This window comes from Gossypium raimondii, chromosome 9, assembly GCF_025698545.1.
Source record: "Gossypium raimondii isolate GPD5lz chromosome 9, ASM2569854v1, whole genome shotgun sequence".
In the NCBI taxonomy this organism is placed as follows: Eukaryota; Viridiplantae; Streptophyta; class Magnoliopsida; order Malvales; family Malvaceae; genus Gossypium; species Gossypium raimondii.
The window spans coordinates 46,075,497-46,089,355 of NC_068573.1; the positions used below are offsets into that span (position 1 = coordinate 46,075,497).

The following is a 13,859-nucleotide window of genomic DNA, read 5'->3' on the forward strand; positions in this document are numbered from 1 at the left end:
TAAATCCGAATTTAATATGATAGAAATTTGGTAAATAAAATAATATGGAAGAACTTTAAAATTGCTTTATTTTAGACCTGAGTCACTCATGAGTCATGACCCTAGTCAACAGCCCGATGTTTTGAGAATTGTTTGTTAGTTTTTAATTTGTGGTGAATCTCAACATAAAGTTTCTTAAGAAAGTAAACAATCTTTTATAGAGTTTTAGGGGAAACCATTGTAAATCAATCTCGAGAATGAAAGCTGAATCTGCCCAACAAATCTTGAAATTTGCATTTGGGAATTAGGATTTTTTCCTCCTTATAAGCAAAAAATGTAAGTAAAGGTCAAATATTGCCTACTAAAGTTAAGATTTGATAGAGAATTCTATAGTGGGGATGAGCCGACCCTGTAATTAAAAATATTAATAAACCATAAATCGTAATTAAAATTTTTAATTTAAATAACATGTGATTTCATATAAGTTTATTTTGATATAGTTTAAACAACTAGTTGGTTAGTATTCATACACATAGGACATACCCACATCATGTAGATTTTCATTTGCTTCCTTAGAGGCTCAAACTATTCACGAGATTTCATATAATTATTATCTATTAGCTATTATTATGTTTAAGTGTTTGGGTTGATGTCATCTTTGATCATGTTACTAAAATCTACTCATTTTTAATATGTAATAGATGTTATTTTGAGTATAATTTTATCTTTTCATATAATTTTTTAAGAAATACAGATATCTATAATGGACTCTAACTGAAACTATTTCAATCAAAATTATTTTTGTTATTATATATATTTTATTGTAATTGCTTCTTCTTAGAAATATTATATTTAAATATTGAAAATTTAAGATACACAGGTGAAAAATTGAAGTCTAGTCTAAGCCTAACAATTTCACCTTTCCAATTTGCATGATTAGTTTTAAGAAGATCAAAATAAAAAACCAACAAAAATAAGGATAAAGATAAATCAGCTGAATGCTGCTGATGTCACCCATTTTGTGGGTCCAAATCCTGAGATTGGTAGGCCCCTTTTGTCTGCATCTTTTCCACTTACTTCCTAGCCCCGTCATCTGCTCTATGAGTATTATTTTATCTCTAAACAAAAAAAAAAAGGCAAAAGTTCACTAACCACACTCTAATTTTCTCTCGAGGTTTAATTACATAATTATATAATTTATATTTTTAAAAATGGTTATTATAAAAAATAATAGTATAATAAAAATAAATTTTAAATAAATAATATAAATTAAAATCAAATCATCACATATATTATGTTAAAATTAAAAAGTAGTTGATAATATTCTTCGATAAAATAAACATCATATGTAATTTTGTCTAATTGTTTTAATTCATATTTGTTGTGTTTTTATTTTAATATTTAACATATGTTCCTTACCATCAACTGTTGGTCATTGATCTCCTTCTTCCATCTACTATTCAAATATAGATTATTTCAATTTCACTTATGATCGAAGTTATAGAATATGCGACATGCTAATACATATATATATTTTATGCTGTACTAAAGTGACATTGTCAATATAGGAAACATTTTTTAGAACAACAAATGTTTTTTTAATTACATTTTGAAGCTTTGAATATCTTGAATTACAGAGTTTGCGAGCTATCTACGGTGTTTGTGTCTAACACCATTCCCCACAATATGATGCAATAAAACCTTTTGTATTTATATAATTAGAATCGACCTTATAATATTTGGGTTTACAATTCAAATAGTTTGTAACTTTATATAAAAACTTATATAAACTTAATTTGGAGAAACACTTGTGTTAGGTTATATCCTTTTTATAATACTTAAGTAAAAAATAATATAAAACTTTTATAAATAATATAATTTTTGTAGTAATTTTACAAATTTACTTTTTATAACCAAGTTATGATAAAAAAATTATAACACTTTTTTTATAAACAAGTTTATTATTTTTATAATATATAGTATAGACAGACAAATAAGTCATGTCCATACTTCTTGATCATAAATTTTATAATAAATATATTATAACACTTTTATAAGATGTAACTTATTTTTTATAATAAATAATTTGCCCATAACTTTGGTATTTTTAAGATTTAAATAATATATTTTTTGTTATAACTTTATAAAGTACACAAATTATTTTTATAATATGATTTTTAGAATTTATAATATAATATTTTTTTTGCTATTATCATCTAAAAACTCACGCATGTTTATGGTTATAATATAATTTTTATAACTTGTATAAAATTAACTTTTAAAATTGGATTTTGGTGTAATTATCGTGTAATTACTTCAATTTTCACTCTTCCTCTAATAATTGAAAAGTGTAATTGGATATATGTTCATAGTTATAATATAATTTTTATAACTTGTATAAAAATAATTTTAAAATTAGATTTGGGTGTAATTACCTACATAATTACTCAAATTCTCACCCTTCTTTTAAGATTGGAAAATTGAGGTGCTCCAATTATATCAAATTCAATTGGAACCACCAATTACAACAATTACCCAAACATATGTCATCATTGTGTAATTATAAACAATTACGCTAAAATTCAATTATTAGGTGACTTTCCAAACACTACCTAAATTATTGGTGAGTGAGTTTACATTTTGATTACTTTATTTCAAAAAATTAAAAAATGGTCAATGAACTATTAAAAATTTTTAATTTAAGTCATTGGATTGTTAATATCACTGTTGTATGGTCTTCTTTGTTCGTGCTGCATGCATCAATTGAAAGCTCTCATTCTCTTTTACAGTTAAGTTTTTCTTTTAGTGAAACAACTTTGAACGTCACAAATCTGCGAACGAAAATCTAAACAGCTTTATTTTCTGATATCTGACATTGACAATCAGATCGACTTAGATCTAAGGCATATTCTTGTACTCGTCGATAGGTACTGATCAATCGTATCAATCGTCGAATCGTCACTTAGAGCTTGCTAGTCAGATCTTTTTTTTAAAACTTAACAAGCTAGTAACTTAAATAAAAACTTTCAGATAGTTCAGTGACTTAAATGAAAATTTTCAAATGATCCAATGACCATTTTGCAACCTTTTGAAGTTGAGTGACCAAAAAATAAACTTACTAATAGTTTAGTGACATTGGATGTAGATTAGCCCTAGAAAAAGAATTTTTTGTTATTAATGAATATTTCGATGATGTTTTCTTTAAGAATTAGAAAACATTATTTAAAAGTAATTTCAGATCTAAAACTCCAAAAGCAAAATCTTTCTTTTCATTTTTGTCGTTGTTTCAAATTAGTCATCGAGGTAATCATCTACGTTCTTCCAAATTGAAATTTCTTCGGTGTTTTTGGGATTTTTTGTTATTGATTATTATATAAATTTGATCTTCATATCATAGTTCAAATTAACTAAGTCGTTGCCCAAAGAATTTTGTGTTGTTTCTTTAATTTTTTTCATCAACCAATCAGAAAGCCTGGGATTTTTTTGTTTGAATTTTATGATTTTTTTATAATCATGTGAGATTTTGAATCTGGGTTTTCATGAGTTTGACAAAATTGAGTATTTTTATGTATATTTTTTATTTTTATCTGAATCTTTATTGGATTCGAAGCTAATTAAAAGAATTAAGTATATAGGTGAATTTTATTTATTTATTTTGAAAGATATTTAAATGGAGTTCATGAGTTGAAGCTTCGGAGATTTTCGGGATAAAGTGATATATGGCGAGTTTGGATGGACGATAAGATATTGTATGGTGTGTTTAGAAGAAAAAAAAGTCTCTTGAGAGGGGTTATGGTGGTGTACAAGACAAAAGGAGGGAACAAAATCATGAAAGCCTTTCATTTATAAATTTTAATTAATTATATATTTTTTTATAAAATTTAAAATTTGTTTGTTTTTAAAGATTTTTTAATTTATTTAGAATTACTGCCAATTTTTTAAAAAGAATTGTAATGATTTAACGGGCCTCATAATCCTTTTAGCAGATGTTAACGGAAAAGTGACACAATTGTAATAATTTAATAATATTATGTAACTTTTGAAAGTTGAGTGACTGAAACGTAATCTTAAACAAGCGTTAAGGACAGTTGGTGCAGTTTACCCTTAATTTATATATATAGAATCTATATAATCATATTAAGGAGATAATATATATTTGTAATAACAGTTAAATAAATATAATATTACACATTTTAAAAGGTTAGTATGTTGCTAGTCCCTGTTCTTCTATAGAAATTGAGATTTAGTCCTTATTAAATACAACCTTCTATTTTTCAATTTTAAAATCCTAGTTTGGACATTATTTTCGTTTCTAGTTTCGTTAAAATCTATCAACTTAACACGTTTATTTTCCATCAATCATATGTCATGTCATATAAGAGTTTCCAAATTAACATGTCAAATTAGTAAATTTTGATGGAAAATACTCATGATTTTAATTATTGGACTGAGATTTAAAAAAAAAAGTAGTAGGACTTAGTTTTTAACTTTTTAAGTACAGAGATTAAAGCTAAAATTTGGTCAACATACAGGGACTAACAGCATATTTTAACATTTTAAGAACTAAAAGAAGAAGTGACGAAACGGGACGTAAGGTTCCAGTAGATGGCTGTGCGAAGCAATTATTTTCTTTTTATATTATTTACATATTGATTTGATTGGTTCACGGAGCTTTGAAAACCAATCAAAGATTGCCACATCATTAATTTCGAAATTTAATTAAAATAAAATTCCACCAACCTAAAAAGTTAATAATAATCAATTAGATTGTTTTCATTATTTTAATTAAATATTTGTCACTTTCATTACATTACGTGTGTTTTTCATTTTAAAGTAATAATTGAATTTCGTCACTCAATTTTGGTTTTCTTCTTCTAATTAAATTTTACACTCAACATTAATTTTCGACATTTTCAAAATAAAATTTAACGAAAATATTTCAGCATTTTTCATTTTAGTAAATATTAAATTCTTTTATAAAAATATTAAAATGTAAAAATTAACATAAAAATATATATTATTTGAAAATTTTAAAACCTCAAAATGTTGTGTTAAAAATTAAAAATTAAGTATTGTTTGATAAATTGAAAAATTAAGTGTTGAAATTTTATATAAATTTAGATTATAAAGTTGTTTGATATATTACTTAAATTAATTATGAAATATAATTAGATTATTTGATAAATATTTTAAATTATAAAAATTCTATATTTTATACTTAAAATTTTAAACATTTCATCTTATTTTAAACAAAATCAAAATTTAAACGTAATGTTTTTATAGGATAATATAATATTAAAATAAATCAAATAAAAATAATTGAAAATATTCACCATTAAGTGATAAGCAACTCTTATCTACTTATTATTTTCCACACTTTTTTTTGTAGAAAAATTCTATCGTATTATTTTTATTTTGGGTTATTAATATGCATAAAATTAAATCATTGAAAATATTAATTTTCAATTGACTTAATTTTTTTTATTGGTGTATGAAACAAGGCCTTAGCTAAGGGAAAATTCCAAACCATTGGGAACTTTGAGATTTTAAGTTCAAGTTTAATCCAAAACAAATTATTTGTGGCTTATATCTAGATTTATTTTATATAAATTTGTATATATTCCAATTATTAGCATGACTTTTAGAATCGGATTGAACCAATTAGTTGAACAAGAATTGATAACTCAATTGATTTGACTGATACTATAAAATAGGAGGATTGAATAGGTATAAATCAATTGGACCCATAAAAATTTGAAATAAATAAGTTATAAAAACTGTTTAAACCAAATTTAAGTTAATTTAATATTTAATACTATTATTACAATTTGCAAAATAAATGTTGATATTTTATTATTTATCTTTATATATATTTTTAAAAATTTAAAATTTTGTAATAATTAAATCGAAAATAGATAGTCCCATCCAAAAGAAATCATGTGCGGTTTATGTGTCAGGGGCGTAGTTAGAGGGCTTAGCAAAGGCTCTGGCCCCCTAAAATGATTTTTTTTTTCATTTAGGTTCTTTAAAATTTTTAAAATTTTAAATTAATAAAGATAAAATTACATTTTTACCCTTTAAAATAATAAAAAATTAATTTAATTTTTTAAAAATTATAAATATATAGACTATTAAAATGATAAAATTAAATTTTTACTATTGTAAAATTTATAATGTAATTTCCACCTCCCTAAAAATTTTTTTGGTTTCGCCTATGTGTCCTTGCATATCCAAATTCAAGTACGACAATGAGCAATTATGATGTATATAGTAACAAATATATTTAAAATTAATAAAATAAGTTATGATATTTTAGTTGCGAGAGGGAGTTATACCAATCCATGGTTCAATAAACATATATATTTTAAAAGAGTTAACTGCTACATATATTTCTAAATTATGATTGCTATTTTAAATTGGTCTTTAAATTTTAAAATATTCTAATTACATTACTAAATTATTAATATTATATCAATTATGTTCTTTCGTTATTAAAACCATTAATTTAACTATTAAATAATATGTCAAATTTTATATAGCTAAATTTAAAATAAAAGTTCTAAAGAAATAAAATGTTGTCGATATGACTTTTAAAAGTAAAAATTAAAATAAATTAAAATTGAAAAAAAGTGAATAATACAATTTCGTAAAAGTCGAAAACTTATTGAAACAAATATTTTTACAATATTCATTTAAATTTTATATTTTAAATTATGTCACATAAGATCTGATGTGTGATTTAATAATTAAATTATCAATTTTAGTAACGAAAAGACTTGATTGATATAACCTCAACAGTTTAGGGATATAATTAGAAAATTTTGAAGTTTGGGAACTAATTTAAAAGGAGAGTCCTAGTTTAAGGGTGTTTGGTGAAATAAATTCTTTTAAAATTTAATTAATTGAAACATTTAAAAAGGAATCATGATATATATTAGTTGAGACGGGAAACTAGTACGAATCCATGGTTAACTGATAAATTAGGAGTCTATTATACTGTCTGGAATATTGACTAACCAATCAAATCAAAATTTTCACTGAATCCTTTTTCTATTTTGTAAAGGAAAATCTGCCATTTTTATTGCAGTGCCTACCTTGGAAGACCAAAGCTGTCACTACCAAATCCTATAAAATCCCAATTTTTCTTGAGCAGATTTTCCTTCTTTCCTTAAAAAAAGTTTGACAGAGTTGTCTGGTTTTTAGTGCTTTGCCAGAAAAACCCTTCACACTCCAAGAAAAAAATAACTCCTTTTTCTTGCTTCTCATGTCCAAAGTTCCCACCTTTTCTTTTTGCTAATCCCATATTCTGCTTCAATGCTCTGGTAAATCCCAAATCCTTTTTTTTTTCTAGAAAATACTTTTGGTAGCTAATTGCTGCTAAATTTGGACGAGAAGTTGAAGCAAAGGGGTTGTTTCGCTTTGTTTGTTTTGTTCTTCTACATACATAAAATAAGTTCTAAAACTGTAACATTTTTCTTGTTCTTTTTTTCTTGAAAGCTTTAATGGGTCTCACCAATGGTTTTTAATCAATATTTTTTTGGGGTTATTTGTTTGTTGGCATTGGGTGGGTATTAAAGCTTAAGAAAAAAATCCAATCCCAAAAGATCAATGTTTTCTTTTTTGGAGCCTGCCTTTTACAGTTAAGTAGATGGATATTTTTAAATATTTAGAATACTGTATTGATGGTGTTGTATGATGAAAATTCATTTCATTTATGAGATTGGCTGGGAAAACTCAGATTTGTAATAAAAGTTTTTTTTTTTTGCTCTTTGCTTTCAAAGTTTGCTTGGTGATTTTTGTATATCGTTTGATGGAGAAAGGTATCTGTAGGGGTTCTAATTTAAAGGCTTTTGATACTGAAGTTTGTACATTTTGGTCCTAGATATTATACTCTCATAACCAATTCTGCTTTTGAATGAAAAAGAAAGTTCGGAATTTAAAAAAAAAAAAGAAGAAGTTATATGCCAAAGTTGCAATGTTACAGTGCTGTGTTTAATCTTTGCTTATTTTCTGTATATTAATTGGTTTATATGATCTTGTTTTTGGATCTAGTTTTTATATTGCACAAGTTCTATTTGTTTGATTCCGAAATTGAGTCTGTTTTCTATTTGTGGCCTTCAATGAGTTGCAGTGAAATGATGGGGTTTTATTTGATGAAGAGGTGGCTTTGGGATTGACTGAAGTGCTATGTATGTTTCCCTTTTTTTGATTTTGTTTGAGCTGTAAATTTCAGTTGTTCCGTGATCGGTTTCTATTGAGCTGATTTTTGTTGTAGATGGTTGGTTTTTGTGAGTTCATGTGATGGTAGAGAAATTTGATAGTGTAGTGCTTAGAAATGAATGTATGGTTTTTGAATTGTTTCATTTCTCTTCTGAATGCAATGTCCATCAGGGGGTCGTGAGTAGTTGAATACTTACTTGGCTTGTCGCTTTATATTTGTTGTTTCTTGCATTCTTATGAGCTCGGAAGTGGGAATATTTTTGTTGATGACGGTCCATAGGTCTGTGTAAACACGGTTGAAGTTAAAAAATTCTGCTTTAATGCTTAGAAAAACTTAAATGTTTTGATGTATGCTATGGTGGCCTGTGCTTCTTTGGGGTTGTGATAGCAGTATTTTTTGTTTCGCAGAATACAAACTATGGCAATTACTAAAATGTCGAGGAATTTTGCTTCGAGGAGACATTTCGGAGAAGGGTCTTGGAGGATTTTACTGGTTTTGGCTCTACTGATAACTATAGCGCAGGGGCTAAATTCCGAGGGCCAATTGCTGCTAGAGCTTAAGAAGAGCCTTCATGATGAATACAACCATCTTTGGAACTGGAAGTCCACTGATGAGACACCGTGCGGGTGGATAGGTGTCAATTGTTCTTTGGATTATGAGCTGGTGGTCTCATCTGTTGATTTGAGTTCAATGAATCTTTCGGGAACCCTGAGTCCTAGTATCGGTGGACTGACCCACTTGACATTCCTTGATCTGTCCTATAATAAGTTCAGCGGAGATATACCAAAGGAGATCGGAAACTGTTCACTTCTGGTCGTTCTTTATTTGAATAATAATCATTTCAGTGGTCCAATTCCTGTTGAGTTGGGTAAGCTCTCTTATTTGCAAAGTTTGAACATATGCAATAACAAAATCTCTGGCTCCCTTCCCAAAGAGCTGGGGAATTTGTCATCACTTGTTGAGTTTGTGGCGTACACCAATAACTTGACTGGGCCATTGCCCCGTTCTATCGGGAATCTCCGGAAGTTGAGGACATTTCGAGCTGGGCAGAACACATTTTCTGGTAACATTCCTGCTGAAATCAGTGGATGTCAAAGCTTAGAAATGCTTGGTCTTGCCCAGAATCACATTGGAGGAGAACTGCCTAAGGAAGTCGGAATGCTTCAAAGCTTGACTGATTTGATTTTATGGGAGAATCAGTTATCCGGGTTTATTCCAAAGGAGCTTGGGAACTGTACCAGCCTTGAGACACTTGCATTGTATGCAAATCAGCTTGTGGGGCCGATACCCGTGGAGATTGTGAACCTTAAGTTTCTGAACAAGTTGTATCTCTACAGGAATCAATTAAATGGAAGCATTCCAAGGGAGATAGGGAATCTATCTCTTGCCACGGAAATTGATTTGTCGGAGAATCATTTGACAGGTGAGATCCCAACCGAGTTCAGCAAGATAAAGGGTCTACAATTATTGTACCTATTCGAGAACCGGCTCACAGGTGTCATACCAAATGAGATTAGTAGTTTGAAGAACTTGACGAAGCTTGACCTTTCAATCAATCATCTTACAGGCCCCATTCCTTATGGTTTCCAATATTTTACTAAAATGATTCAGTTACAGCTATTCGAGAATTTTCTGAGCGGGACCATTCCGCAGCAGCTTGGACTTTATAGCCCACTTTGGGTGGTTGATTTTTCTAACAACCATTTGACTGGCAAAATACCTCCGTATCTTTGTTGGCACAGTAACCTTATTTTGTTAAACCTTGGAGGTAATATGCTGTCTGGGAACATCTCAACTGGGATCAAAAACTGTGAGACCTTAGTGCAACTCCGTCTGGTACGAAACATGCTAACAGGCAGCTTTCCTTCACAGTTATGCAAACTGGTGAATCTTTCTGCTATTGAATTGGACCAGAACAACTTTACCGGACCAATTCCTTCAGAGATTGGAAATTGCCGAAAGCTTCAAAGGCTGCATATTGCCGGGAACCACTTTAGTCTTGAGCTACCTAAGGAAGTAGGTAATCTGTCTCAACTAGTGATTCTTAATGTCTCGTCTAATTTGCTTTCTGGGCGGATTCCACACGAGATAATTGATTGCAAGAAGCTTCAACGACTTGATCTCAGCCATAACAGCTTTGTAGATACTTTACCAAATGAGCTTGGAACCCTTACTCAGCTTGAGATTCTGAGACTTTCAGAAAATAAGTTCTCGGGGTATATACCCGAAGCTATGGGGAATCTCTCACGTTTGACCGAGCTTCAGATGGGTGGCAATTTATTTTCTGGTGAGATACCCCGTCAGTTAGGTTCTCTTTCAAGCTTGCAGATTGCAATGAACCTAAGCAATAACCGCCTCACTGGAAATATACCACTAGAGCTCGGGTTTCTTAATATGTTGGAATATCTCCTGCTCAATAATAATAACTTGAGTGGTGAAATTCCCAGCACGTTTGAGAGCCTATCGAGTTTAATGGTGTGCAACTTGTCATACAATAACTTGACCGGACCTTTACCTGTCATCCCATTGTTTCAGAACATGCCCGCAAGTAGCTTTATTGAAAATAAAGGGCTTTGTGGTACGCCTCTTCGAAGTTGCACGGTAGATTCATCTTCTCCTTCTATGCTACCTGCGAAGAAGGATACACGAGGAAGAATCATAACCACAGTTTCATGTGCTGTAGGCGGGGTATCTTTAATTCTCATTGTAATTCTCATATATCAAATGAGACGTCCTCGTAAAAGTGTTCCATCCTCAAATGAAAAGGAGACACCTTCACCGGCTCAGGATATTTATTTTCATCCGAAGGAAGGGTTCACATTTCAAGATCTAATTGAGGCTACAAATAATTTTCATGAGAGCTTTATTGTTGGGAGGGGAGCTTGTGGAACGGTTTATAAAGCAGTTATACATTCCGGACAAACTGTTGCTGTTAAAAGGCTAGAGTCAAATGCAGAGGGAAACAATATCGAGAACAGTTTTCGTGCTGAGATTTTAACGCTGGGAAAGATTAGGCATCGGAATATTGTGAAGCTTTATGGTTTTTGCTATCACCGAGGTTTCAACGTGCTTCTTTATGAGTACTTGGAAAATGGTAGTTTGGGTGAAGTGCTTCACGGGGCCTCTTGTAGCTTAGATTGGTCAACGCGGTTCATGATTGCCCTAGGAGCTGCAGAAGGTCTTGCTTATTTGCACCATGACTGCAAACCGAGGATCATTCACCGTGACATCAAATCCAATAATATCTTGCTCGATGAAAATTTTGAAGCCCATGTTGGTGATTTCGGTTTAGCAAAAGTTATTGACATGCCCCAATCTAAGTCGATGTCGGCGATCGCTGGATCATATGGCTATATTGCCCCCGGTAAGTTGTCCTTGGCTTTCTAGTTCCAATGATACTATTTATCAAGAACATAAGAGAAGAGTTGAAAGAATTGAAATGTTTCTCTTTCCCATAGCATTTCATTATTTTCCTGTTTTATGCGGTTATGGAGTAGGGTGAGGCATGCGATGTTCTCATTTTCATTTCTTTCATGTGCTCTTTGGACATTGATATTGGTATTTTATCTGTTTAGATTGTTGACATCGTATCCGTTCTTTATGACAGAATATGCATACACTATGAAGGTGACGGAAAAATGTGACATCTATAGCTACGGAGTTGTTTTACTGGAGTTGTTAACTGGGAAGACTCCTGTACAGGCATTGGACCAAGGAGGTGATCTTGTCACACGAGTGAGACATTATGTTCGCAACCACTCGTTGACTACCGGGATACTCGATGATCGCTTAAATCTCGACGATAGAAGAATTGTTGATCACATGATTACTGTCTTGAAAATTGCTTTAATATGCACCAGCCTGTCTCCTTTCGATCGGCCATCTATGCGTGAAGTTGTGACAATGCTGATAGAATCTAAAAGGCAAGATCAAGAAGACGACTTTGGGAAGTCTCCCACTTGCAGTCCTCCCAAACGCAGTGCCTCGTGAAAGTACGCCACTAGCTACTCCCCGTTTTCATTAACCAAGATGATTCTTTTGCCATTGATTTTTCTGTTCTATTTTTGCCGAAAGATATAATAGGACATATACATTTTTCGATAAAGAAAATGTGATACCGAAAGCTTCTGTTGATAGCTAATGGAAGTAACCGATGACACTGTAGGAGTCTATAGAAAATACGATATCGAACACCGGTGTACATATATGAATTAGATTCTTTCGAAATATCGCAGCTGTACTTAGGTCACTCATCCGGAGCATCGTTTATTCGATCCGTTGTTGAAATTAAGCTGTTATTTTAGTTGATTCCAAATGTTTTTACTTAGTTCTTACCCAAATGCACTTTCATTCTGCTGATACTTCATGTATTATATGTTCATATGGTTTTTACTGATTCTGCATGGGTGGTTGTTTTTTTGCATGCTCAATAAAAACAGAAACAATTTTTTTGAAAATTATTTGTGAAACAGAGAGAACCTTACCAGCAAAAAGTTGTCTAGATTTTGTTTTCCTAGTTCTGTATAACTTGAGAATGTATATATACTAGTTTATTTAAATGCCTAACTGAGGCGATTCGACATTATTTTGGTAGGAGAAAGTAATAAATTTTAAAAAGGATAACTTTTGAGGGATTTTCGACTTCGAAGCGTCTTTCTCCTAGAGCCAATGGACCTCGCAACACTAAAAGCCCATGTACTTGAAAGAGAACGGGTTAAATAAAGAAGGTGTGAGCATCTCAATCGATACCTAAAAAGGCAATTATGGTGCATAATAACCTACCAAACCGATTAAGATTAATTACAATAAATTAAATCCTAGATTGATTATAGTAAATTAAATCTGGTTGTTGATTTATAAAATACATAACCAAACCGACACTTTAACTCATATTGTTTTTAGTTCTTCTAAAAAGTATACTTTTGTATTTTTACTATATAATTTATAAATATTTAACCTAAATCTCTAAATACCAAACCCTAACCATTACAGAACCCAACCCAATCCATATTTAGAATTAACCCAAACAAATTAAATCAAACTCGGGATAATAACACATCAGCTAAAATCCTTGCTTGTAATAAAGAAGGAAAGAAAAGAACGCTATTGCTTCAGAATTCAATATTTCTTTTTTAAGTTGACATAAATTTAATTGACATTATTTATTTATTTATTTCGGAATTTATCAGAAGCTATAACACAACAATTCATCCTGAATTGTATTTCGGTAAACATACATACACATGTATATACTGAAGAACAAGGAGCAGAAAAGAAACAAGGCAGATATTCAGTCAGTTTCCCAGTCAGATTTTCTAACCCAGGTAGAATTATCCCAACTGAGAAAGATCCCATTCTCCTTAACCAACCAGAAAACCGCCTTCCGATTCCCGTCTCTGCGTGGCTGAAATGCATGCCACGACGCTATTCGCCTCCCCGTCATCCCCATGCAGTAATACACCGCTTTTTCCCGAACACCGCATCGGTATTCCGTCCCTTCGCCGAACTGCTGCATCCCGTAATCTGTATACCTCGATTTGCATCGAATCTGCATTGGTCCCGACCCCTTCGCCATCGAATTCATTACATGGATCGTTGATAATTGCTTGTATTGGCTTCCATCAACTGATGATGATATGATGAAGAAGAAAACTGAAAC

General features: G+C 30.7%; 1 protein-coding gene across 2 annotated transcripts; it reads left to right on the top strand.

Annotated features, from left to right (window-relative positions):
* Positions 1-6,959: 6,959 nt before the first annotated feature.
* LOC105800342 (probable leucine-rich repeat receptor-like protein kinase At5g63930) lies at positions 6,960-12,527 on the top strand. 2 transcript variants are annotated; one of them, XM_052621066.1, is made up of 4 exons: positions 6,960-7,301; positions 8,111-8,168; positions 8,608-11,564; positions 11,808-12,527. In XM_052621066.1, the coding sequence occupies exons 3-4, from the start codon at positions 8,618-8,620 to the stop codon at positions 12,188-12,190; spliced, it is 3,330 nt and encodes a 1,109-aa protein (XP_052477026.1). In that variant the 5' UTR covers positions 6,960-7,301; positions 8,111-8,168; positions 8,608-8,617; the 3' UTR covers positions 12,191-12,527. The 2 variants fall into 2 exon arrangements, with proteins under 2 accessions (XP_052477026.1, XP_012486862.1); XM_012631408.2 differs by lacking the exon at positions 8,111-8,168.
* The last annotated feature ends 1,332 nt before the right edge of the window (positions 12,528-13,859 follow it).